Genomic DNA, 25905 nt, shown 5'->3' with positions numbered 1-25905 from the left:
TTCTGTTGTCTGTCTATTTAGACAATTACTGCTGGTACTGACTGCGGTCTGGGTCTGCGCCTAGCCAACCAAATAAACAAAATCGTCTCGGTGATATGTTCGAATCGAATTCGTCGGTAATGAGGCTAAAAAAACATAATCCGCGACGGCAATAGCAACAACACAATGATTATGCAAATGCATGCTATACACCCGCCCCCTTTCTCTACCTCCCCTGCATCATAACGCCACCTGCAGCTGCAGCGCTTGTTGTGCAGTTCGATTTCGTGCTGTGCGTCTATACTCAACACAAACAAGGCAAGGCAAGGCATAAGCATAATCGCGAATTGTTATTACCACGCCGCCGCGGCGGGGCAGCCCCATTGCATGTTGCACTCATTAATAATGGGCGCGTTTTTGTTGCTGCATTTGTATTGCACTTGCTAATGCCTCTGCCGTTATTTCATTTCGCACCCAACAGTTTTCGCATTTTGCGACGCCTCGAATTGGCGGGGTTGGCGGCGTCGGCGGCGGCTTATGCGTGCGTCGCTCAGGGCTTCCGTTTCGCATTTCATTTGTGGAGTAGGAGGTGGAGGCTACTTTTGTTTTCATTTTCTTTACAACATTTATTCTGCACTTACGAACTACGCACAGAATCGTATTCTATGGCTGGATGAAACTTAAGTTTAGATTACTCGCTATTTACATACAAATGTGATAACTTTAATGGGTTGCTTGAGTTGTTCCTACCACGACTTTCTATATAGCTAGGGGGCGTGAAATGAAGTAATGTGCACGTTGGTTGATCGGTAATCCTAGCTTCAATAATTGGTATCAGTACAGGTGACCGCAGGCGAGATTGCAGTCCCAATGGGAACCCACCTGCGGTCACTTTTCATTTGGACACTATTCGTAATATCTATCAGTAGCGTAATTTATGATTCAATGGGTGTAAAGTGTAAAACAGTGACACAATCTATCCGAGTGTAGTAATGATATAACGTGTATTATGCACTGATGCTTCAGTCTCTCCTCTAATCGAACGCCGCCGGCTGTGGTTGTGGCTGCGGTAGCCCCAGCTGCTGCATGTGATACTGGCTGCTCAGTGCGGGCAGCTGCATATCATCCATCGTCATGGCAGTCTTGGCTTCGGCGTTTCCTCCTCCTCCTCCAGCATCACCTTCATCCCCCTCGAGCATTGCACTGTCGAAACTCTTGTTGAGACGATCGTGAAATTCTGTCATTGAGATCTTCTTCAGGACGAGGCGCTTGCCAAAGGTTTTCTTCACCTTCTGGCGTCGCTTCTTCAGCAGGATTTTGTTCTTGTTCAGTCCGTCACTGAAGGAAATGGCGCGTCGCATCTTACGGTTGCCAAATTTTACAATTCTCACTTGGCTGCTGATCGAGCACTCTTCGCTGTCGTCCTCCACATCGGCGGCATTCTCGTCGCTGGGCTCCTCAAAGATTGTCTCGAGATTTGTAGGTATAAACTTCTTCATGCGCTTGTTCGTGTAGATCTTCTCGATGGTCCTGAGCGTCTGCGAATTTGTGGTCAGCTCTTTGCGGCGATTCTTCTTGATGGGCTTCATGATGGCACTGCAGACCCGATTGAAGTTGTCCTTTGAGACGCGTGCCGGCATGCGGCGGCGAGCCACACCAGCTCGTCCCCCCAACACATAGCTGCTGCTGCCCTTGCGACTGCTGCCACCACTCTGCCAGTCGCTGTCATCGTCCTCCCCGCGGCTGAGCTGCGAGTCCACCTCATCGGACTGATCGCTGCTCTCGCTGGGCTCTGATTCCTTGGAACCATCCTGCATCTCCTCCACATCAGACATGGCAGTGACAGTGGCCGTGGCCGTAGCCATAGGCTTCAGGCTCCACAAGAAGCTGCTACTGCTCGCGGAGCTGTGAAATGCATGTTAGGTCTGACTTTTGTTGGTTTTTTGTGGCTGTCTCTTACCGATTCTCCGACAATCCGACTTCTTTCGGCTGAAATGTGATGTTGGCAAAGTTATGCACAATGTTGTCCATTACGTCTGTCTGCTGGCCGCTAAAGCACGCATTTCCAATACCTTTTCCTTAACTCAACTCTTTTTTTGGGCGTCTGTCTGTCGGTAATCTCCTTGGGGGGGAGGGGGCTTTTCTGTTCACAAGACGAGCGCCACCACCACTGGCGGCAACTTTGCAAAATGTTGGGCACAGCGCTCAAAGCCAAGTATACCTATTTGTGGCAAGAGTTTTGGCGTCGGTTCTGTGTTTTTTTTGTTAATAAATGTTATTTTTTTTGTTTTGTTTCGCTTAAAAGCAGTGTGACCGCGGAATTATCGATAAAATGTACCGACAGACCCTCGGAAATATACCCTTGCATTTTCAAAATATACTGTAAGTACCGTGAATCTTAAATTATTTTGTTCGGTTTTTATGTTCTATTTGATATTACTTGCTAGTTAGGAGTCTCCGCGCTAAAACAATAATTCTATACGATTTATCAATCAATTCTCCACAAGAGATCACGACTTCATTGACTTGGCATGTTCCCAAATTAAGATTAAAACTAAAAAGGGCAACCAACAAAAATAGCACAAAACTCAATTATTTCACCATATTAAAAAGTATTTATTTCTGCGAGTGTTTCCAGAGTGGTTTTAACGATGTGCGTGTCTATCGATATAGATATCGAAATATAGCGAATTGTGGCCGGACCGGTGCATTTTAAATAATTGTACCAGAGAAATGCGACAGGGGGCGCTTGCGTTGGGAAGGCGGTTAATTTGAATATAGCGCGCTTTGATAAATTCAAAAGAGGTACCTTACATTTTCGAGTTTATCAATTATTATATTTGATACTCGCTGATTATGCAAGCAGACGAATAAATCTTATCGTTATCTGCAGATTTCTTCAAGATTTATTGGTAATGTAGATATCTGCATATTGTAAATTATTTTGTTTCAACATTTATATTGATTTCCGGCAAATGGTTCGCTCTATTCGATGGGTATATAACCACCAGCGCTCACTCAGTTGAATTCTAATACGTTTTTCTCATCAAAATGAAAGTGCTGGGAATTCTGCTTTTGGGAGTGATTGCCTCCGCGTCGGCGTTCGAGAAGCCCGTGTTCTGGAAGGATGTGCCCGTGGGCAAGGCCAATATTGAGGGTCGCATCACCATGGGCTATCCGGCGCACGAGGGCAAGGTCCCATACATTGTGGGTCTGGGCTTCAGCAGGAATGGCGGCGGCACCTGGTGCGGTGGCTCAATCATTGGCAACACTTGGGTGATGACTGCCAAGCACTGCACGGACGGCATGGAGTCGGTGACCATCTACTACGGCGCCCTGTGGCGTCTCCAGGCTCAGTACACCCACTGGGTGGGACGCAACGACTTTATCGAGCATGGATCGGGGGACATTTCTCTCATTCGCACTCCCCACGTGGACTTTTGGTCGCTGGTCAACAAGGTAGAGCTGCCCCGCTACGATGATCGCTACAACAACTATCAGGGCTGGTGGGCTCTGGTCTCTGGCTGGGGCAAGACCTCTGACGATGTTGGCGTCTCGGAGTACTTGAACTGCGTGGATGTCCAAATTGGGCCGAACTCCGTCTGTGAGAGCTACTACGGCAACTTCTCGGGTGATTTGATTTGCATTCCCACGCCCGAGAACAAGGGCACCTGCAACGGCGACTCTGGCGGCCCGTTGGTCCTGCACGACGGCAATCGCCAGGTGGGAATTGTGTCCTTTGGCTCCTCTGCTGGCTGCCTGTCCAATGGCCCCAAGGGCATGGTGCGTGTCACCAGCTACTTGGATTGGATTCGTGATCACACTGGAATTTCTTATTAAAAAAAATACAAATTAAAAACGTTTTTGGGAACATTATTTACAGTATATGTTCTTTATTTGTTCAATCTTTGATGCTCTTTAGTAGGAAATGCCCGTGTGATCACGTATCCAATCCAAGTAGCCAGTAACCCGAGTCAAACCCTTGGGGCTGTTGGACAAACAGCCAGCGGAGGAGCCAAAGGACACAATGCCCACCTGGCGATTGACGTCGTGCAGAACGAGCGGACCACCGGAATCTCCGCTGCAGGAGCCCTTATTCTCGGGTGTGGCAATGCACACATGGTTGGGCGTGATGGTGGTGGAGCCGTAGTAGGATTCGCACACGGAATTATCAGCTATCTGAATGTCCACGCAGTTGAGGTAATCGGAGACGCCGCTGTCATCGGAGGTCTTGCCCCAGCCGGAGAGCAGAGCCCACCAGCCGTAGTAGTTGTTGTAGCGATCCTCGTACCGTGGCAGCTCCACTTTGTCGACCAGCGACCAGAAGTCCACGTGAGGAGTGCGAATCAGCGAGATGTCATTGTTGAGGGTCTTCGTGCTGTATGCCTCATGCTGCAGAATGTCGTTCTGCTGCACCACATGCGTGAACTGCGGCTGATGGCGCCTCACGGAGCCATAGGCAATGGTCACAGAGCTGGCGCCGTTTGTACAGTGGGCGGCCGTGAGGACCCAGGTGTGGCCAATGATGGAACCGCCGCAGAACCAAGATCCGCCGTTGCCATTGCTAAAAACGAGGCTCACAATGTATGGAACCTTGCCCTCGGTCGCCGGATAGCCCATGGTGATGCGTCCATTCACACTCTTGCCCACGGGCATGTCCTTCACGGGCACGGGCTGCTCCAGGGCTGCCGCCAAGGCTATGCCCGCTATGACTACAACCACCACCGCTTTCATTTCGAACGAATGTCAACACAATGTCGATCTTGAGTGGCTTATATAGCCGACGGCTTCCGCCATGTCATTGCTTTTGATTAGAAGAATTCAACTCCAGTTAAGAGCAGAATTTACAATCCTCTGATAACTCGAAGTTCGATCATATATCAGCTCTCGTCTATCAATGCAAAATCTTATATTTTGCTGAATTGAAATCTTTACAATGCCCAGACACACCCCACACACACTCGTATTGATATCACACTCATATCATATCTCCTCTCAAAGGCCACAACAAAACTGGACAAAAGCTGGAAACATTCCAATCGGTATGAGACATTTCTATTTTGTGGGTTTTTCTTATGATTAGATGTTTTATTTTGTGTTTACATTTGGGGAAAAAGTTGTGCATTCAAAATTCGTTTCCAAACATCGATTGAAGGCAGAATTCTCAATGCCATTTTTAGCACTTCTAACATCCAAAAATAAACCCACACCCACATAAAAACCGAAGCATACGCCTTGTAGTACGGGAAATTTTTCATATGCATTTTATTTGTTGTGCAGCAAAAGCGGCTGGGATTTTCATTTAGTAAGAAATACCAGTCTTCTCTGCGATCCAGTCCAAGTAGTAGGTGGTGCGGGTGAAGCCAGCTGGGGAGCCGATCTCACAGCCAGCGCTGGAGCCGAAAGAGACGACACCAATCTGGACGCCATCGAGGGCCAGGGGGCCGCCAGAGTCGCCGTTGCAGGTGGACACGCCGTTGTAGGTGCCGACACAGATGACCCTAGGGGTGACAATCAATGTGCCGAAGGTGTTCGCGCAGTCGTTGTTGGGGATAACGGTGAGGTCGGCGTACTGCAGGTGGCTGGCCACGGAGTTGGAGGCATCAGAGGTCTTGCCATATCCGGAGGCGACAGCGGTCTGGCCGGCATAGGTCGAGTAGCTGCTGGAGATGGCGGGCAATTTGATCTTGTTGATGCCAGCGGTGAAGGACACAGCTGGGGTCTTGATCAGGGAGATGTCGTTGCGCAGGACAATCGCGTTGTAGCTCTCATGCTGGCGGAAGTTTGCACTGGTGACGGTCTGGCTCAGCACGGGGGAGGTGCGAACAGTGGCGCCATAGCCAATGGTCACGGAGGAGGCACTAAAGGAAGGGGAACACATTTTCCATTAGTATTCCAGATTCCAGTGGAAACTTCTTTGGTGACTTACCCGCTGGTGCAGTGAGCAGCAGTTAGGATCCACTCGGGGGAAATGATGGAGCCACCGCAGAACCAGCCGCCGCTGTTGCTGCCAAAGTTGAGGGACACCTGGTAGGGGAACTGGTTCTCCACAGCGTCCTTGCCGTTGGTGATGCGACCCTCGATCGATGGGTTGACAGTCCTGTCACGGGGATGCACAGGGAACGTCTGAGGGAAGACGCCAGCGGAGGCGGTGGCCAGAGCCAGAGCGAGTACAACGAGAACCTTCATGTTTGTTTGATCGTTAAACGAATGATTCCTCCACCATTTGCTGGCCCATTATATACCCCATTCCCATGGCCCACTCCCATGGCCCATGGCCTCTAATCAACCCAGTCAGCCGTCATTTATTTCAGTCATAAATTGTGGCCACCGTATCAGAGTGTCTTTTGCTTAGTTTGCAGGATATTTTATCAGTTGTACAGATACGAGCAGCGCGATGTCTGGAAATTTAATCTTCCTTCTGCATCTTAAACGATTTTGATGCGATTACAATTTTCTAGTCGTTCAGTGATCGACTCGGAAGCTCGTTCGACAATTGCGCTGCTAAAATAAGCTTCGAATTTATGATGGGTCTTTAATATTTAAAGTGTTTAATGCATTTGCTTTTATTTGTTTTATTTGTTGGCGTTTTGCTGAAGCACTGAAAAGTATACAACAAAAGGTTGCGAGATTGCTGTGGCAAGTGTTTGGATTTGTTTTGATTTCTTATGGCACCCATTGAGTGAGCAATTTACCAGCGACTTTGAATTGTGGAAAGGCGTAAAAGAACTGCTGCTGCTAGTTTTATCTCACTTTCTTGAGATTTAAATATAGTGGTTCACTCTTCAGCTTTGACTTTTGATTTTATAAGTGCTGTATTGGATGCGATTTAGGCCGAAAGAATATTCAATTAATATTTATGTTGATTCTTCATTGTTTCCGAAGCTTAAAACATTCGAAGTATCTTTCTTCGTTAATAGTTCTGTAGATGTTGTCACTTATTAACATACAACATGTTTTCCTTATTGTTTCTTTTCTTGAAGAACTTCTAGTCTCGTTCCATTGATCATCCACTTCGAGACTCTTCAATGATACCTTTCCTGGGAAGTAAACTCCCTGCAATTTCTAAGAATTATAATTAATGAGACTCGTAACTTAAATATCTGTTTCTGTATGAAGTTTCCAAAGAAACCTGTCAGAGCCTCTCAAGTGCTTTGATTAAATTTAACAAATCGAATAGCATTGCAGATAAGAGCAACAACAGCTGTACTTTTCGTATTTGTTTTCTCAATAATTGCACTCCAACGAAATCCCAAAAATTGGTTTAGAACCCTTCAAAAACAATCCTCCACTTTCGACCCAAAAGAGAATCTTTTGTTTACATTTTCTAGATGATAATCGTTATTTATTTTTGGAAAGAAAGAAAGAAAGTGCCGCAGCTCTGCTTTAGTAGGAGACTCCAGAGTTGGACTGGATCCAGTCCAAGAAGTAGGTGACACGGGAGAAGCCAGCGGGGGCGCCGGACTCGCAGCCAGCGCTCGAGACGAAGGAGGTGACGCCGATCAGCAGGTTGCTGCTCTTCAGGACCAATGGGCCGCCAGAGTCGCCGTTGCAGGTGGACACCTTGTTGGGGGTGGCAATGCAGATGACGCCGTTAGTGACGATCAGGGAGCCGTATGTGCTCTGGCACACGGAGTTGGTAACCACGGTGAAGGTGCTGTACTGCAGAGTGTTGGCCACAGAGCTGGCAGCATCAGAGGTCTTGCCCCAGCCGGAGGCGACGGCGGTATCGCCGGCATAGGTCGAGTAGCTGCTGGCAATGGAGGGCAGGGCAACCTTGTTGATGGCCGAGGTGAAGGTGACGGCAGGGGTCTTGATCAGCGATATGTCGTTGCGCAGGACAACGCTGTTGTAGCTGGCGTGCTGCACGAACTGAGAGCTGGAGACGGTCTGGGTGAGCTTGGCGCTGGTGCGGACAGTGGCGCCGTAGTAGATGGTCACATCAGAGGCACTAAAGAGGGGAAAGGATTCTCGTCAGTAAGGAAAACTTCAGTGAGAGAGAGGGCTTTTCCTTACCCGCTGGTGCAGTGAGCAGCAGTCAGCACCCAGGAGTTGTCGATGATCGAACCACCGCACCACCAGCTGCCGCTGGAGCTGCCAAAGCTTAGTCCCACCTGGTAGGGGAACTGTCCCTCCGAGGCGGTCTGGCCGTTGGTGATGCGACCCTCGATCGAGGGCACAGCTGGCAGATCACGGGGATGCACAGGCAGCACCTGTGGCAGCAGGCCAGCGGAGGCGGAGGCCAAAGCAAGAGCGAAGACTACGAGCACTTTCATGATGATCGAATGATTGTCCATCCGTTGACCAAGCGCCTCTTTTTATACACAAATTTCTTATCTGAATGGTGGTCCGGGCCCTGTCCGGGCCGTGCCTCTTGGGTTTTTTTGACCAAGTCATTTCTGTTTGTTTCAAAAGGTTTGCTTTCTCTGTATTGTTTTTCTTTTGCTGTGTGGCTCTTATCGTCCGTGCGGGTGTTTTGGCTTTTAGACTCAAAAATACATAAGCAGCGGACGCCTGTCATTGCTTTGTGGTCCGTTTTCTAGGGAAAAAAGCAGCCTGAGCCAGTAGATTTGCAGCGAGAGTAGGTGCGAGTAGTATTTAAATTAAATATTTTCATATTTGGATGTAATATATTTCCCATAAATTTAATGTATTTTATTTATTTTAAAGGGTTACACATTTCTACGAAATTTGAATCACATTAAAAATAGTTTTAAATAATGATTTAATCAAATTGATTTCTTTCAGTCAACTTTACTAGTTTTATAGCTCAAAATCATTTGCCTTTTTTCTCCGAGTGTATTAGTTGTGGCTATCTTTTAAGAGATATACGTTTGTAGGCGGTATCTTTCTAGGCAGGCAGGCAGGCTTTCTATTTGGCCCAATAGTATCTTCTGTTATCATTCTTCACTGTTGTTGTTTCTCCCATGATTGTGGGAAATCTATTAGATTACTTAGTGGACACCGCAGGCTTTCAATTAAACGCACTCGAAAGAAATCAAAAGGCGGCAGACGTCTAGCACTTCACACTCCGCACACTCGTGATACGGCAAAAAAGATTTCTTATAAATGACGGCAATGCTTTTTCCGCAGATATTTATCAATGGAACGTTACCAACGCGGATGACTTTTGGGTTTTATTTATAGGTTTGTGGGAAAATCAACAGCTAATCGAATTATTAAATACTTTTAAATAAAGTTTTACAACCCCAGCGATTGTGTTTAGCCCGAAAAGAGATTTACAGCTGGCTCCCACTTGGCTGCCCGAGGCCACTCTCGGGTGTGTGTGAAATTCCCAGCGATTATCTGCCGATCAGACTTCAATCATATTAACCATACGCATTGGTGTGCGACTAAAAGTTGCCTAGTCATTTCGGGAGCGGCTCGGGACAGAGAGGGGTCATAGTTGAATCTGAGGAAAATTGAAATCAAATCGCCTTACGTGATGGGAATGCCCAAGGAAGGACTTTCGGGGACATTAGCACATAAAAACAATTCATTGCCTTTCATGCTGACACATGTAGTTGTTGCCTAGCCTGTCCGTCTGTGTGTGTGTGGGGCAAGTGGCATGTGGCATGTCCTTGTGCGTGTCTGTTGTATGTGGCCAAAAAATAAAATAGATTTCTTTGCTGACGATTGCTTCTATTCTGGGTGAAGGAAATGGAAAATAGTTTCGCCCAAATAATGTTTCCCATTTAATTAGAAGATAACGTTTATCCTGCGGCTCTTTACCCCCCCACAAATATCTTTAATCCCCCTGCATTAGCTGCACTTTATTGATTTTTTTCTTCACTCTCTCTCTCTCTCTGCCCTCTTTATATGGTTTGCTCCTTTCGCTGATTGCGAAAAAATGGTCCCTGCCCGTCCCGGCCCGTTCTGGCTGGCCCTTTGTCTCTGTGTGTCTAAAAAAACAAAAGAAACTAATTTTCTTGAAATATTTGCTCTCATTGTTGTTCAAGCACGAGCTTAAAGGCCAACCAAAAAGGAAATGCAATGAAAAATGAAAGGAAAGTAAAGTGTGGAGTGTAGGGGAGTGGCGCAGCGCACTTTAAATTGCTCGACAGTTGATATATACCAGTCGTTCGTATTATATATATTAGATACGTATACGTAATGCGCTTACTCAACACACACGCTTATTAGACGCATATCCTGCTCTCCACGGCTCCTGCGACCCAGAGCAACAGCCTCAACTGGACATTGTTGTCCACACACAAAAAGACAGAGCAGAGTTTGAGAGTATCCAGTTGCGTAGTTGAAGAGGGAAATAGCCCAACTAGTCCCAGTTTCATCAAGAGCTACGCCTCTGGCCTTAAGTTCTGATATATATATATATAAGAGACGAGACGAAGGCATTTCCAAATGTCCCCCAGCGTGCGCTCTGCTCGCTCCGCTCTACGCTTTGACGACGGAGACGACGACGACGACAAACAAGATTGCAGCAATAAAATTTCGACAAGTGAACAACAAATGATAAACGAAGCAGCAGCTTGGGATAAAAAGTAGCTGTGGAAGCAGCAGCAGGAGCAGCAGGGGCAGCCAGCAAACACTTGAGGACTGCTGCTGGTCCCCACACAATTCGAGGCAACAATCTAATGTGAGCCGCATCGATTACGCTCCACGGACATGGGGCGTTCCACTCCTTGGACCCTGGACTCTCCTTCTGTATGTTTTTTTGGCTGCCATTACATTGTATTATTTGGCTCAAATGGAAAACTCTGCTCAGTTTTTCCCTCCTTTTTTTTGTCATGAAAATGTCGCACGGCCTGCGGTCCGGTGTGGCCCGCTCCTCCATTTCATAGTTGACCAAAATTAATGACAACTGTCTGCCACAGCTGACCTGGCTGCTGCTCCTGCTCCTCCCTTTCGGTTGATGACTTATCACATGGTCCATGTCTATTTCCTGCTATAATTCAAATTGCTTTTGGTTGAGGAGTCTTTGCAGTTGTCAACAGCAGCCGCCTCATTAATCATCCCTCCTGGGAATATGCCTTTGCGTATGAGTAATGCGTTTGGCCCAGGTCACCTACCACTGCCCCTGTCCTACACTCTCCCCAAGATGTTGCCAACTCTCTGCTCTGCCCTAAAGTTTACTTTTCTTTGTTTGTTTGCTCAAACGAAATGCAATTTGTTGCTGCACACGATAGGAAGGCGGGTAGACGGGGGAGTGGCACTTGGTCAAACTTTTTGTTGTGTTGCGTTGTGCTTGTGCAGTTTGTCAACTCGTTTTTAATGCGCGATGTATTGAAAAAGTTTGATTAGGGCAGCAGCTGCTGCTTGTCTGCACAAACTACTACCTGAGTGCAATTTTCAACAGGAAACTTGATAAACAGAGAGGGAGAGCGGGAGAGAGCGTGGTGTTATCGTTGCTACCAGTTACTCCGCATAGCTGTCAATATCAGAGACAAAAATCCCATTCCTCGTGCGGCAGACAAACCCAAGTGGCTGGCATTAAATTTTATGTCCAGGGATCAAACTAAGTTATTATATATGGATATATTATACGTCTCCCCCCCTCCTGCCATGCCTGAGCAAATATTTGAGGACATTTCTGCCAGCTTTCCGTGTGTGTGTGTGTGGAGATTTTCTATCAATAAGCTGCCGTTTGGCTTTTGCATATGAGAAGGCCTGCTGGCTGCTGACTGTTGGCTGCTGTTCCATCGAAAAATATATAAATATAAATTCCTGCCATGCAAACAAATCCTTTTCGATAGATTGCTTCTGGCTAGCCTTTTTTTCTTCCTTTTTATTGCGAGCGCCAGGGATTTTTGTCTACTACGACAATTGGATTTTGTGAGGCATAAGATTTAGAGGGGAGATTTTCTTGAGGCAAGCACCAGAAACGTGTCTCCTCGCTCGAGGTGGCACTTGTCTGCTTATTGGCATTGGCATTGCCATTGGAGCATCCGAAAATGATTCCGTGATACTGGCTGGTGTATTCCTTTTGTTCCCGTCCATCAATATTGCAACTTTTTCTTTTGTGTTTCTGTTGTTGTCTGGCATTTGGCGGCGGGGCTTTGCATGCGGATTCTGAATCTGAATCTGAATCTGAATCTCCAATTTGAATGCAGTCTGATGCTTCGCTCTGCTCTCTCTCTCTCTCAGCAGGTTTTATTTTTTCTATAGTGGAAAATCTCCTCCTTTGTTGAGGACTTCATTAATGCCAGCCCTCGTACATGCTCGTATATTTTGGTTGAAATATTTTTCCCTGCTGTTCAACTTAATATAATGGAATGCCTGCCCCGCCTGCTCTTGTGTGCCGGAAAATATATAACTACTCATCAAATTTTAGCATGCAAATATTTATATACACTCCAATGTATATAAATATATTTCTGGAGCGGAATGGAATGCTTTATGGCTTATAAACATTTTTTGTTTGCCAATATGTTGGTGCAGAGCGGAGTCCTGTTGTGGCTGAGCCCATGTGCGGAGCTCTTGCTTTTGTTGTAATTTCGGTTTATTGTTTTCTATATATTTTTCTGCTTGAACGCACTAAAAGCTACTCGGGCTGGCAGTCCATCCAGTCCATCCAGTCCATCCATACAGACAGCAGCCATTCCATCCATCCAATCCACCTTTTCTCTTGCTCCACGATGCAGAGGAGGAGCAGCATTTGTTTGCTTTATGTCTTTATTTTTGTGCTCCCTGCAAGAGGAGCCAAAGTATTACGAGTATTATTTTTTGCTCTACTCTCGAGTTGTTTTTTTTCTTTTACACAGAGAGTGATGGCTGCCACCCGTCCATGCCCCTATCGGAGTGATGGGATTTTTGGTGAGTGCTCTCTGAGCGGCTTTGCATACGAGTATACGCGTGTGTATATGTATGTGTGTGTGTGTGTGTGTGTGTGCCAGCCATTTCCTGAGAGAGAGGCAGAAAGGCAAGCAAAAACCCCCAAATGTTTCAATTATTACAGAGTCCGGGACTCTCTTATGGGTATACCTACAATATACAATATACAATATAAAAGAGTATATTTATATACATATACACACAGTGGAATGAAGTAAGCCATTAACTTTTCCTGTCAATCAATTGTCACTCGCAAAAGGAGGAAGGCCATGGAGAAGGCAAAAACCTAAGAACAAAAGGCACAAGACCATGACAAGACACTTTTGGTGCCAAAGCGAAATGGAATGAAATTAACAGAAAAGAAATGTACTATATATAAAATAGATTAAAGCAGAAAATGGTAGACTTGGAAATTCTCTAACTGAAGAATAAATGGGAATAGGTAGAGGGAAGTAATTTGAGGAAAAGATGAGAACTTTCGGAGCAACAAACGAATCAAAGCAAGTACTTACCTAACTCAGCTCAGTAAATCAAAAACTTACCTTGACATTTTTCCTTTGCAAATAAATTATTGAAAGACACAAGAGACACGAGCAAAAGTTATGCCATACCCACGCGATTCAAAGTGAATCATATCCTTTATCTCTTGAGATGATGCCAGAGACCAGCTAGAGTGCCGCCCCCACTTTTGGAGTGGAACAAGTATTACCACTCAATCAGTAGCAAAAACAAGCCAGCAAAAGTCTTTGTCTTCCTCTCTACACAAGCAACAAACAGAGAAAAAAACTCAGCGAACTTTTGCCGTCAAGTCATTGTTGTAGCCGAAGAGCGAACTTGTTTTCGGGCAAGGGAATGGGTTTGAAGTGTGGCATGGAGGAGCCATCAGACCAGACCAGACACCAGACCTCCACCAGCGAGAGAGAGAGCGGCAAACCAAAGTGTTGTTTGGATTTCATTATGCAATTATCTTGTTACCAGAAATAATGGTGTCGAGCCGGGCAACATGCCAAAAGCATTCAATGAGCTTGATGCGTCGTCCTTGCTGCTACCCTCTCGCAGTCCTCTCTCCCTCTAGCCATGTGTCGGGGGTTGTCTGTGTGTCTGTCAGTCAGTCAACCCTCATACGTGGAATGTGTTTGTTTGCCGGAAGTTGAGCGCGTTAGGAAAAGCAGGAAGTCATTAGCCAAAAAAAAAAAACCAAGCAGCAGCAGCAACAATGCTCTGTCTTTGGCGGTTACTGCCGGGGATCCGGGTGGTATTCGGGTATTCGGGTTTCCAGCGAGTAATGCGATAAATAAATGAAAATGTTTGAGTTAAATGAATTAAGTGAACGATACGTGCAGTGGCAGGGGGGAGCCAAGGGGGGAGGGCAGTTGGTGGTTGGCTTTTTGTTAGAAACACTTTCTGTGTTGGCTGTCAGTCGGCCGAGCGACAGAGAAGTGCTGAAGCAATCGTAATTGCTGGGCACTTAATTAGCCGAACATCACTCACAGAGTGTCACAGAGTCAACACAAAAAGGGTTAAGTGAAATGCCAGTCAAAAGTTGTCTATCAAATATTGCTGGTCATTGGGCTCTCTATCATATGTGTGTGTACGAGTATGATGATTAGGATTAAAGCTCAAGGGTCAGAGAGAGCACCTAGAGGTGACCCCAATACATGCTGACTAGCATGCGTCTGGCCTTCTTTTTTTTTACCCCTAACTCGCCTTAATTAATTATGTGGCACTGCCCATGCCATTCAAAAAGTCCTTAATTAAGTTGATTGCTTTGAAGCGACTGGAATTTATTAGCCTGGATTGCGTTTATTGACTCTCCAGTCAAAAAGCAGCTCCCAACACACACTCAGACAGGCAGACACACAGACACAGACAGAGGGGGGCCGTGGGTTTGGCATAATTGATGAGCCGACAGTTTGTTAATTGATTTCGCTCTGTGATTAGTACTTTAGTAGCCAACATTCGCATTGATTTGATCAAGAAACGAACTAAATATTTAATTCTGTGTGACGACTCCTCGGTGTTCGTGTTCGCTCTGTGAAAGTGGGTCAGACAGCAGCCAGTAGCCAGTAGCCCCATAGGTGCCAGTTGACAAATAACCAAATTAAAGTGCATCCATATGAAGTGTCTGCCACACAGCCACAAAACAGAACTGGATAACTGGAGGAGAACTAAAACTGAAACTAGAGCTCTGCTCTGTGCCGCACTTTGTCTGTGTGTCCGCAGGCTGGCCAAATATTTTGCCAATAAAATGAATCAGAGAAAACTGCTTGACCAAGTGACTGTCATGGCATTTGGGTGGAGAGGCTTTGGCTTTGGCTTTGACTTTGTCGAAGTCCATCTCAATCAGAGCAAAGCAATGAAGTTTGTGGCCAAGAAAAGCAAAAAAAAGGAGTGAAAAACGAAACGAAAACGAAGCGAACATTCAAGCGTTCAATCAGAGCCAAAGTGGATTTTAAACAGATGAAAAACTTTGACCATAAACACACTCCCAACCCCGCCCAAAAGTTGACATTTTAACTAACTTTGTAGCTTGCCCCTGCCCGCACTCCCCATACTGTTCTATGCAGATCCAGGTCCTTTAGTTGTGCGAGTCTCCATGATATTTTGTCATATCTAAAACCACAAAATATGAATACTCTCGTACGAGTGCTTGGAAACTTTTTGTGCTGTCATAAATTTCCGCAATGCAAACATTTATCAGGATGGCTGGGATTCCCCTAAACCTTAGCCTTGGGACCATACTCTCCTCCCCTCACTGAAGCTCTTTATATGTTGTTTCGGCAGTGCCACCGTTTTCAGGAACTCTTTCAGCTTCTGTTTCTGCTTCTGTTTCTGTTTTTTGTCATTTGGGTCGTCCGTTGAGTAAATGCTTTTTATTCCAACCGCAGGACCAGATGGTCTTTGGGCAACGCAGAGCCAACCACCTGATCTCCTACACCCCATCATCTTTGGTGGAACTTACACGCATGTGGCATGTGGCATGCACTGAAGAAAATTAAGCTGAAAAAATAGGCAAACTCCTCTTTAAAGTCTGCCTCGAATAAATGTTTAACTTTTGCCATTCATTTAAATCTGCTGTCATAATTTAAGTGCTGACATATTGCCGCCCTGCCACGCCTACTTTCCCTCTCTCTCTCTCGTTTTTTTTTAGCTCAACTTTCACTTGAGGGAAACTTTTATTCTTTTATTTATTGTTCGCCCCTCAAGTTGTTCGCCGCTTTTATTGTGTCGCTGTGAAAATTTAATGAATTTTAATGAAAACTTATGTGCCGAATGCCGAGTGCCGAGAGCGTGCCGTGCATGTGGCGCTCCCGTAACATCCTGCCACTGCCACTGCCACTGCCACTGCCCCTGCCCCATTTGCATGACAAAACACTTGCAATTGTCGTTTAATGTCAATTTAAACTTTTCATGTGGCCATTGGAATTCATTGGAGCTTCCAGACAGGAGGAAAACGAAAACGCAGATGCTGACAGCCATTTGTTGGCAATCTTTTTTATATTTATGCGAATTTCAAGTCCTTCATTGACTGCTCCTACTGGTGCTGCTTCAGGCTTAATAGGAGATGTAAGTGCTGGCCTTGATCCAGTCAGGGACAGGACAAATCATCAGGAATTTCATTGTGGATTTGTTGGGTGTTTAGAGAAAGGAATTCAACTGATCTGCTATTTCCTTAAATGACGCTTTTATAGCGCCACACTCCGTGTAGGTGCGCTAGCACTAAAGTTTATTTTGCATTTCATAAATAGAGTTCCTTCGATTAGATTGGCACGTTCCACAGACAACACCGTACCAAATTTCTCAGTGCGTTATCTCCGGAGACTTATGCGGATGATAGGCATATTGGTTGGAACGTGACTACAAAATATTGTTTTGATTAATATTTTTAGTTATTTATGCGCGCAGTTCAAACAAAATGGGGCATATTGTTGCGGCTATCTCTCAGTGAGATTCGTACTCTGCACATGAGCATCGGCAAAAATGTTACTCCCTATATGTCTATGCAAGTAAATTCAAAGTCCGCTTTTTACAAAAGATAGATTGACATTCGTTAATGTAGGGCACAGATCGTCGATCTCCTTGGGGAATATCAAGTATTTTGTTTGCCACTAATCTAACAGATCAACTATTTTCATTCCAGTTGGACTTCAAGGCAGTTTCATTGTTGTAACAGAATAATTAAAACAGCGAGCGTGGCTTTACGTTTCTTTTTTGGTATATTTATGCGAAATTCAAGTCATTCAATGACTTCCCCTCCAGATTTAGTAGGAGATGCCAGTGTTGCTCTTGATCCAGTCCAAGTAGCTGGTCAAGCGGGTGAAGGCAGCGGGGTAGCCCTTCTGGCAGCCGGCAGCAGCGCCGAAGGAGGTAAGACCAACCTGGACCTTGGAGGACTCGAGGACCAATGGGCCGCCGGAGTCGCCGTTGCAGGTGGACACACCGTTGGGGGTGGACACACAGATGTTGGAGGCGGTGACAATGGAGGTGCCGTAGGTGTTAGCGCACACGGAGTTGGTGATGACCTGCATCTTGGCCCACTGGAGGTTGGTGGCCACGCCGGAGGCAGAATCGGAGGTGCGGCCCCAGCCGGAGGCGATCACGGAATCACCGGCATAGGTGGAGTAGGAGTTGGCAATGGCTGGGATCCTGGCAGCCTGGATCTTGGAGCTGTACGAGGTCACGGGGATCTTGATCAGGGAGATGTCGTTGCGCAGGTTGGCGGTGTTCCAGCCAGAGTGGATGATGATCTGGGATTTGGCAACGGTGTGGGTAACCTCAGCAGAGGTACGGACGGTGGCACCAAGATAGACAGTCACGGACTGAACACTGCAAAGGGAAATACATTGATTAGTACTTGGACTCCTTAGATATCCTTAGTAGAACACTCACCCATCGGTACAGTGAGCAGCGGTGAGCACCCACTGGTTGCCGATCAAAGAGCCACCGCACCAGGCGCTGGAGAGAGCGTTCAGCTTGAGGGATAGTCCCACCTGGTAGGGGAACTGACCGACTGAGGCGGTGCTTCCTCCGGTGATGCGACCCTCGATGCTATCCTGAACGGGCATCACACGGTCACGGTGCACCAGCTCGGGCTCGGGAAGAGCCGAAGCGGCCACAGCCAAGGCAAGAATGATCAGGAATCTCATTTTGGAATTGTTGGGTGTTCAGTCAAAGGCACTCAACTGATCTTTCATGCCAGAGTACGGCTCTTTTATAGCACCCAATAGTTGTACGTTCCGCGATTAGGTTGCATTTCGCAAATAGAGCCTTTTGCCTTCGATTAGATATGGGTGGGCCACAGACATCATCGGTTCTCAGTGCCCGCTATCTGTGGAGATTTGTGCGCAAGATATCGATTGAAGATTTGAGCAAGACTTTGGGCACGCGGCCCCAAAATGCTCCGAAAAAAGAGGATTGGTTGGTATCGAAATTCTCATCTAATCTGGCAGAGGGACTCTGCTCCAGGTGAGCTTCGCGGATCTACAGCCTGGCTGCTAATTAATTTGATTAGTTTTATCGAAAATATATATGTAGAATTAGCAAGGGCTCTGCTCTAGACGTGTGACGATGACGTCTTCGCCTCGTATCAGACTTTGTGGGTCTTACAGAGGTGCTTCTGCCCATGCTCCGCCCAACTATCTTATCTTTTCGCACTCTTAGAAGGCAAAACGAGAGAGAGAGACGCAGTCCGAGCCTAAGCTTGTGGTTTCCGTTGGCTTTCTTGTCATTTTGCTGTTTACTTTGGGCGTTGTTAAAGGTCAGGAGCAAGAGATGGGTGGGCAGATGGGTGGATGTGTGCCAGAAGGGTAGCTCTAGAGTTAAGCTCTAAATTCTCAAAAATAAAGCACCATCCGAGTGAATTTTTTCTCTGATTTCGGTAGCTTTTAGTGTCTTGTGTGCGATTTTACAATCAAAACGCTCAATTAATCAATCAGCGATTGTTTTATCTAGAGTACGGGAGAGTGCAATGTTCCGCCCTCTCTCACTCTGTTTGCCTCTTATTTGTTTATAATAAATCAAAAGTACAGTTGTTCTTGCAAACCGCAGAAATCAACCGCAGGCCCTCATGTCGGACAATTGCCGCGTGATTTGTCGACGCGTTGCCAACAGCCGCAGAGCTGCGGTTAATGGCCCATTCAGGTGGCCAATTAAAGACGATTAGCCACCAAAAATATAACAAAGAGGAAGTACTCACGCGGACAATCAAAAACGAAGAGACAGGTTCAATTTCCACACTGAATTCATTGGAATTTCATTCACGGGGAATGCTTCTTTATTGTCCCTCTTTATTGTGTTGCCTGTTGGTGCTCTCTTGCTGGCCAAATTGGCTCCCAAATTTCTGATGTTCATTGTTATTTATCCGATACAATTTCCATGGCATTCCACCCCTCGAGTACTCGTAAAAAGTAACATTTTCACCTAACCAAAGAGAAGGTTCACTCCACTCCTCTCTCCGCCCCACTTCGGACTCCATTTCATTGTGGCTTGGGCTGCTCAAATTGGTTTTATTGTCTGGCCACCCAACCGAGCGACCAACAGACCGACCGACTATATTGTTTAGCAATTAATGGCCAACAATTAGGCGTTAATTGCATTTAGTTGGTCATTCCCGTTTGCTGTCGGATCCATGGCAAATATGCGGTTATCCTGGTGTAGACAGTCGGTGCACCCAGCTCACAGCCCCCAACGCTACCGAACGAGGTTATCCCAATCAGGTGGCTGACATTTTGCCACTGATAGACCAGTGGGCCGCCAGAGTCGCCTCCACAGGCGCCACGTCCGCCCCGTCCATCGGTGCACAGGTGCCGCCGCGTGCTAACCAATCCGGGCAGGAAGGAGCACATGCAGCGCTCCTGGTCGAGCACCTCCGTGTCCAGATAGTGCAGCAGCCGGGTACGCTCCACGGCAGAGTCACCCAAGCTGCCCCAGCCCGAAACGGTCACTGGCTGCAGCTCGAGGAACTTTTGTTGCATAAATTCACCCGCCAAGGCGATGATTTGCACTCGAGCTGAGGCTGTGGCAGGTCTGGGCAGGCGTATCAATGCCAGATCATTGTAGGCGCCAAAACCCAGGTAGCCTGGATATATCCTGAACTCCTTGTGTGGCACGAGGAACTCCTCCGCCGCAGCTCCTCTTTCGGCTAGCTGCAGCGCGCCCAGATAAATCCTGGCAGCGATGGCATCCGTCAGGCAATGGGCCGCGGTCAGCACATATTGCAGAGTGACGAGGGATCCCCCACACTGTATGAGATCTCCGTTGCTCAGCTGCAAAACCAGACCCACTTGATAGGGAAACATTCCCGCATCGGACAGCTCCCCGCCAGCGATTCGAGTGCTCACTGGAGAAGTCTCCTCCTTCTTCTTCTCTGTAAACTTCTCGCAGAGAATGCGATATTGCTCGTAGCCAATCTGCCAGCGACGCTCCATGATCGTCTCATCATCGGAAGTGTCGTCATCGAGTTCGATCTGATCTTTCCAGTCCTGAGTTTGCGATTGCCCTTCTCCCATTATGATTAGCCAAAGGAGCAGCGGCAGCAGGAAGAGTGCTGTAATCGACTGATGATTCTTCATCTATTACGAGTGGCAAGTACGAGTTGAAGTACGATGCCGAGTACGAATGAATGAGCTGGGATGTTGCGTCAGTCCGTCTGAGTGGGCCCTCCACATGGAGTACAGAGATGGGTTTTTGTTCATGTCTATAGAGTTTTATAGTCGGGAGCGTCGGGCGTCTGCGTCAGCGTCAGCGTCAGTGTGTTTGGTGTTTGGCGGTGGCACGTGCCTGTGTCCCCCCAGTCTGTTAATTGAATTTTCTTGGGTTCCCATTGCAAATTATATACGTGGCAGAGGCAGAGGCAGAGGCAGATGTTTGGCATTCAACTTCCTCAAGCATCCATGTAATTGCCGCACGTTTCGGCGATTATGTTGCTTAGGTTTAGGCCTTCGACAGCTTCATTCTGCTAACTGCAGCTCCCTTAATTGCTTTCGACTCATTCATTTAGACGGCTCTCAATTGCATGATATTCCATTCCATTCTGCTGGCAATGCCTGTGTCGGGGTCTCACTACACTAGAGCTTTGCTTATTGTTTATTTGATTTATTGTATATATATTTATGTGTGCTTTGCTATGTGAAATGCCCATTGATAGTGGCAGACAAAGGCCACGATATCATGCTGTCATTCAGTTTTATAGCGTTCGTAAATGAGTTTTCAAGTGTTTTTTTCCCCTTTAATATGTTATTTATTTAATTAAAGATTATTAAGTTTTACACACATCCAATTCGGTATCTGATTCCGAGTAGTGCCGAGAGATTTCAAGTAATTTATTGAGTTATTGCGAAACATCCAAACATATTTTGTTTTGGATTTTATTTTGCAGCAGGAGAATCAATTGATTAGCCTAATCTAAGTACTCTGCGCAAATACGCTATCTTTAAATGATGATCTTAACCCGCTCTTATCTGCTTTTTACCTTGGGGATTTCCCACACTCTGAGCAAAATAATGGTACAAAAAAAACCCTGCTCAATATTTCTTTTTTGAATAAAAATATTTTGAAATTCAATAGATTTTACTACCATTTCAAATTAATATTTAATTGAAAAATCGTAGAAAGTATTTCCAAGAAATATTTGAGTTGAAGTTTATTTATTTTGAATATTTAAATACAATTTTTGTTCTGGTGTAGCTCTTTCTGGCACTTTTGTGAACATTTTTCTATGCTTTCGGGTATTAATTTCATATCTTCCAATTGCCACTGAAACAATACTGTGCCACAATTCTTATCCAAAACTTTTTTATGTTTCTGGAAATCTATGTTATGTATTCGCGCGATTGCTGCAAAGGAAATGCCCGACAGCACTCCTCTGCCAAGCATTGTGTTTGACTTCCATTGAGAAGTGGCAGAACTTTTGTTTGCTCTTTGTTCAATTTTTATTAGATACCATTTGTTTGCGTGCCTCGAATGGATCCACTTCGTCCCTCTACTCCGCGTTCCCTCTGCTGGTGTCTTTGGCTGGTGTCGTTGTTTTTCTACTACTTGAGGCTGAAACCTTTGGAGGTTTTGGTGCGTGGAGCTCTGTTTTTATGTTTATGCGGAAATCTGCAGAAATTGTGTCAATATCAATAAAATTAGATTAGTATCGACGACGGCAAACAGCCAACCAAAGTGTGGCAGGCAACAAATAAACCCCGCCAGAGCCCTCGGCCCCTCTCTGCCCTTAACCAATTTCATGTGTCTTGTTGTTGGGTTCTCTGCTTCCGTTATTGCCGATGCTCACTTCCGGCTACGAAGTGTGTCCGTGTGTGTGTGAGGGTCTGTGTATGTGACAAATGGTTAAATGCCTTGAAAATGGTTGCAATTTTCCATTCATCCTGACATCGGGGAGGAAAGTTAACTCCCCTCCCGGCAGCCAGCACTTAATCTCAGTTAATTTTCTTAATGCAAAAGTTTTCTCCACTCTTCCTTACCATTTTCCTTTCCTCCTCTTTGTTGGTAGGCTCAAAAATTGCTTTTCACTTAATTCTTTTCGGTGCCCTGTGCCTGTGCTGTTGGAACTTTATGTTTCGACCCAATTTTCATAATGCGCAAATTAGAAAAGTTTCTCCCTCCGAAAAAAGTTTTCCCCATTGGAATTTTACTTCTGTGCCCCACAATTCGCTTTAAAGTTGAGACCCTGGGATTGGTTTCCCATTCACAACATTGCCAGTCACAGCATTTACGTGGCACATTATCACCGACAGAGCTTTTCCCTCTCTTGCCTTAACAATTGTGTCTCCATTTCTCATCCGGTGGATGTAATCTTTTATATAAACACAGCAGCAGCAGCTCCAACACTTTTCATTTGATGTCCGCTAAGAAAAACATTTGCACAATTGGCAGCGCCAGAACAAGGACATAAAATGGAAGAGCACAAAAGTGTCAGTCGGTGGGTGGTTGTGGCAGAGTGTGTGACAGTAGTCGGAATCCCTGTGACTCCCCCAACACACCCAACCGAATCACGTGACGAATGATTGAGTGCACTTCTGTGTGCGCTTTTTCACTTAAAATGTGCGATTTCAATCACTAAAAGCAAAGGTACACATCGGAAAATCGAATCAGCAATGGCTCACTGCGACTGCCACACTGCTTGATGGAGTGCCTCCTCGAGTGGCATTCACCACCATTCCCCGGCGTTCGTTCGATTCGAAGTTTTTGGATTCGCGAAGGACGATTAACCGCAAGGTGACTGCGGCTTTCTGTGGACAGGGGCGGGTGTCTAAAAACAAAAGACATTCCCAGTGCATTAGAAGGTAGGGGAAAAGGGAAGTTGGCAATAAAATGCTGAAACAAGTTATGTGCAAAATATCCGGGACACGTGATGGACTTTACAGAAAAACCAAAAAAAAAAAGGAAACGGAGAGAGAGAGGGGGAGAGGGGGAAAGGGACTTTCGCTAAACATTCCGCACATCAAAACGACGCGCCACTTAACAAATCCCAAGTTGTCGTTGCGTGCCACGTGACTGGCATACGGAGAACAGCACAGAAAAGACCACGACACGGAGAGCGGAGACTCTCCGGGGCAGAGCACCGAAAACAATAGCTCTGCTTTGGCCTGTCGGAATGTTACTTGTTCGCTTGTTACTTTGGGGAGTATCTGGACAGGGTCTGGACGGATCTGGCCGGCAAAACGCTTTCACGCACGCTCGCTCCGGCACAGGCGACCTGCCGCGCTTAATTTCCGCTTGTAATGGACGCACGATAAATCTTGGCAAGCGTTTCCGAATCTCCACGAGGACTTTTCTTTTCTATTCCCCTGCACGCAATCGAAATACATCTTTTGTTTGGGTTTGCTCCTGGGCAGGGCAGCTTGTTGCACTTGAGCAAAAGTATCGGGGAATTTATGGGGAATTTTATTAATTTTTTGGTAGAGAAAAATCTTGAATTTCAGGTTCTTAGAGCAGTAAATGTTTTAGAATTCCTTTGGTATGCCATAAATATTAAATATTCTTTCTGAATATTCGAATGTTGTATTTTGAATTATGTTTTTGCTAAAGTTTTTGCAGTTTTTTCAATTTGTTCGGCAATAACTTTGACATTTTGTTGGAAAATACTTTAAAATCAATGAAACTTGTTGGCCTAGAACTTTCTCTGTTTGTCTGCCACCCTCCAGCGCCGCCCTGTCTAGGGGCCATCATTTTAAAATTGGAAATCCTTTTAACTTGCAGCCGCAATGTGCCAATTGCCAGGGCAATTTTTATTGTCGCCCCATCGTTAGTCACAGGCTAAAAGCGTTCGGCTAACAACTATTGCCATTTACCCATGCTCCAGGAACGAGCAGCCAGAAGCCAGCAGCCTGTAGCCAGTTCACCTGTGCGTGCCGCTTAAGCCGGCGATAAGGCGAGCACATTGGCTGTGGCAACCGAGAACCCCTTTCGACTGCTCGATCCTAGTGGATCCAGGAGCCTGGCACATCCTGTACCCGTGCCTTTGCTACGTGCCTTTCTCTGTGGCTGCGATAAATTGCTATTGGTTTGCAGTTGGGCCAAAAGGTAAAGCTGCTAATTTATTAGCCAAAAGCGACAAACAAAGCATAAATAAGCAGAGGGAGTACTGGCAAGAGGGGGGTGGCAGGGGTATGGGTTCGCCGGATAGCGCAGTTCCATCAGTCTGACCTTAAACAATCGATTCCCTTCCATGCCATTTCCACTCTTTGTCGCACTTTTTGGCCATTTTGGTCTTTAATGTGTCCTGTGTGTAGTGTGTGTGTGTGCAAGTGGCATATAAATTGCAATGGGCATAAGAATCCACTAAGCTTTGGCTTTAACTCTCTCTCTCTCTCTCTTTCTGTCTCTCCTGGGCCTCTGTGTGTGTGAGTGTCAAACAATGGGACAACGGGACAACGCATATTCAATAATGTCGCTTTCAACTTTTATGCTTGGAAAATGCAAAAATCTGCATGCCACCGAGAGAAACAGAGAGAGGGGACCAGATAGCGAGTTGGCTAAACACATTCTCATGCATTTTACAATGTTGCCAAAGCCCCCGTTGGACTACAGTTCTTGGCTGTGAACAATAGAAAAACGAATTAAACAAAAAGCCACGCCAGCGGCAAGTTCCACCCCGCACCGAGAGTGGGTGTGTGTGTGTGTGTGTGTGTGTGTGCAGCAACAACAATAAGTAGAAAAGCAGCAGCTGCAACAATGGCGAACAGCAGAAATGAATGTGCGATTCGAAAGTGTGTGTGTGTGATAAGGCGGGGAGAGAGGCAAAGGCGAAAAGCAGAAACTGTTCTACTGTTGCTTTTACTGGCTTTTGTTCGCCTCACCACCTACGACAACGACAACGACGACCTGCCACACTAGGCTACGTCTGCTCCCCCGACACAGCCGCTTGCTTTTGTTGTTGCTGTTGCATTAGCAGCCATAGTGCATTAAAGTGGCACGCCCAAAGCCCAAAGCCCAAGCCCAAGCGCAAGCCCAAGCATGTGGGCACACTGAGAGAGAGAATCCCCCTGTTCAAAGTGGATAAGTTTAGTTGCTGCTTTGTGGCACTCTTTTCCCCCAGTGTACGCCTCTGACTGTGCATCGAATGTGAAGCTAAGAAGCTAAGCAGCAGCACCGTCTGCAATCGAATGCCAGCAGCCCCTTTGCTGAACAAGATTTGATCAGATTCCGATATGTTACGAGTGGGTGTGTGTGCATAAATGAGACCAAATGGGATATTGATAGTCGAAAGAGAGAGAGAGACTTGTAAGACAATGAGACTTCTTGTGAGCTTAAAGATACCCAGTTGAAACTGCAGCCAAATCTTAGCTGGAATTCATATACCCAAACACCAGTGCATGCCCTCCTCTTAGGGTATTTTGTTAATACTTTCCGTTTACGCTTTTATTGCTTTGTGCTTTTGTTTTTATATTTTTACATGGCAGCCAGTCCTTTTAGTTGATCGAACTGCGCTGGCAGGCAGGCAGCATAAAAGTGTTTCTTTTTTGCGCAAAGTTTTCAAGTGCCAGCGGAGCTGAAGCCGTCACAGTTGCAGCAAACTTCACTCTCCGAGTGCTCCGTCACTCTGAAATAAGTTGAAATCTGGTCAATAGCATGCAATTTGGGTTAGGCAAGCAAGAGTAAACCCGGTCAGAGCTCCTTGTTGGGTGT

General features: G+C 46.2%; 6 protein-coding genes across 10 annotated transcripts; 1 reads left to right on the top strand and 5 right to left on the bottom strand.

The window, feature by feature from the left end:
- Positions 1 to 585: 585 nt before the first annotated feature.
- Positions 586 to 2248, bottom strand: LOC117587427 (protein tantalus). Its single transcript, XM_034278098.1, has 2 exons — positions 1940 to 2248; positions 586 to 1884 (listed from the first exon to the last, which is right to left on the bottom strand). Exons 1-2 carry the CDS (start codon positions 2008 to 2010, stop codon positions 1014 to 1016), a joined length of 942 nt encoding a protein of 313 aa, XP_034133989.1. The 5' UTR covers positions 2011 to 2248; the 3' UTR covers positions 586 to 1013.
- Positions 2249 to 2992: 744 nt separating this feature from the next.
- Positions 2993 to 10907, top strand: LOC117587431 (serine protease 1). Its single transcript, XM_034278107.1, has 2 exons — positions 2993 to 3825; positions 10878 to 10907. Exon 1 carries the CDS (start codon positions 3031 to 3033, stop codon positions 3817 to 3819), a length of 789 nt encoding a protein of 262 aa, XP_034133998.1. The 5' UTR covers positions 2993 to 3030; the 3' UTR covers positions 3820 to 3825; positions 10878 to 10907.
- LOC117587430 (serine protease 1) lies at positions 3856 to 4729 on the bottom strand. The gene has a single exon (XM_034278106.1). The coding sequence runs from the start codon at positions 4711 to 4713 to the stop codon at positions 3898 to 3900; it is 816 nt and encodes a 271-aa protein (XP_034133997.1). The 5' UTR covers positions 4714 to 4729; the 3' UTR covers positions 3856 to 3897.
- On the bottom strand, positions 5280 to 8287 carry LOC117587428 (serine protease 1). Of its 4 annotated transcripts, none has more exons than XM_034278100.1 (3): positions 7996 to 8287; positions 7437 to 7930; positions 5280 to 5352 (listed from the first exon to the last, which is right to left on the bottom strand). In XM_034278100.1, exons 1-3 carry the CDS (start codon positions 8274 to 8276, stop codon positions 5282 to 5284), a joined length of 846 nt encoding a protein of 281 aa, XP_034133991.1. In that variant the 5' UTR covers positions 8277 to 8287; the 3' UTR covers positions 5280 to 5281. The 4 variants fall into 4 exon arrangements, with proteins under 4 accessions (XP_034133991.1, XP_034133993.1, XP_034133992.1 ...); XM_034278102.1 differs by having other exon boundaries at positions 5280 to 5746; positions 7837 to 7930; XM_034278101.1 differs by lacking the exon at positions 7437 to 7930 and adding an exon at positions 5909 to 6056 and having other exon boundaries at positions 5280 to 5840; positions 8144 to 8286.
- LOC117587429 (serine protease 1) lies at positions 7350 to 17963 on the bottom strand. 2 transcript variants are annotated; one of them, XM_034278104.1, is made up of 3 exons: positions 17662 to 17963; positions 17034 to 17598; positions 7350 to 7364 (listed from the first exon to the last, which is right to left on the bottom strand). In XM_034278104.1, exons 1-2 carry the CDS (start codon positions 17916 to 17918, stop codon positions 17034 to 17036), a joined length of 822 nt encoding a protein of 273 aa, XP_034133995.1. In that variant the 5' UTR covers positions 17919 to 17963; the 3' UTR covers positions 7350 to 7364. The 2 variants fall into 2 exon arrangements, with proteins under 2 accessions (XP_034133995.1, XP_034133994.1); XM_034278103.1 differs by lacking the exon at positions 7350 to 7364 and having other exon boundaries at positions 16970 to 17598.
- A 1031-nt stretch (positions 17964 to 18994) lies between these two features.
- LOC117587425 (brachyurin) lies at positions 18995 to 20826 on the bottom strand. The gene is made up of 2 exons (XM_034278095.1): positions 20386 to 20826; positions 18995 to 20354 (listed from the first exon to the last, which is right to left on the bottom strand). The coding sequence occupies exon 2, from the start codon at positions 20340 to 20342 to the stop codon at positions 19368 to 19370; it is 975 nt and encodes a 324-aa protein (XP_034133986.1). The 5' UTR covers positions 20343 to 20354; positions 20386 to 20826; the 3' UTR covers positions 18995 to 19367.
- Positions 20827 to 25905: the final 5079 nt, after the last annotated feature.

The sequence above is a fragment of the Drosophila guanche genome, unplaced genomic scaffold (genome assembly GCF_900245975.1).
Source record: "Drosophila guanche unplaced genomic scaffold, DGUA_6, whole genome shotgun sequence".
NCBI lineage: Eukaryota > Metazoa > Arthropoda > Insecta > Diptera > Drosophilidae > Drosophila > Drosophila guanche.
Note: the sequence above shows the minus strand (reverse complement) of the source record. Positions and strands in the feature narration are given on the sequence as shown.

Excerpts from the sequence above, each read along its gene's own strand:
- LOC117587429 (XM_034278104.1), bottom strand. The coding sequence starts at position 17,918 with ATGAGATTCCTGATCATTCTTGCCTTGGCTGTGGCCGCTTCGGCTCTT. Across the intron at positions 17,599-17,661 it reads GCTGCTCACTGTACCGATGG|TGTTCAGTCCGTGACTGTCT; the intron begins GTGAGTGTTCTA and ends TTCCCTTTGCAG.
- LOC117587431 (XM_034278107.1), top strand. The coding sequence starts at position 3,031 with ATGAAAGTGCTGGGAATTCTGCTTTTGGGAGTGATTGCCTCCGCGTCG.
- LOC117587430 (XM_034278106.1), bottom strand. The coding sequence starts at position 4,713 with ATGAAAGCGGTGGTGGTTGTAGTCATAGCGGGCATAGCCTTGGCGGCA.
- LOC117587425 (XM_034278095.1), bottom strand. The coding sequence starts at position 20,342 with ATGAAGAATCATCAGTCGATTACAGCACTCTTCCTGCTGCCGCTGCTC.
- LOC117587428 (XM_034278100.1), bottom strand. The coding sequence starts at position 8,276 with ATGGACAATCATTCGATCATCATGAAAGTGCTCGTAGTCTTCGCTCTT. Across the intron at positions 7,931-7,995 it reads GCTGCTCACTGCACCAGCGG|TGCCTCTGATGTGACCATCT; the intron begins GTAAGGAAAAGC and ends TCCCCTCTTTAG. Across the intron at positions 5,353-7,436 it reads CGCTGGCTGCGAGTCCGGCG|CCCCAGCTGGCTTCACCCGC; the intron begins CCCCCGCTGGCT and ends GTGAGATCGGCT.
- LOC117587427 (XM_034278098.1), bottom strand. The coding sequence starts at position 2,010 with ATGGACAACATTGTGCATAACTTTGCCAACATCACATTTCAGCCGAAA. Across the intron at positions 1,885-1,939 it reads GTCGGATTGTCGGAGAATCG|CTCCGCGAGCAGTAGCAGCT; the intron begins GTAAGAGACAGC and ends TGCATTTCACAG.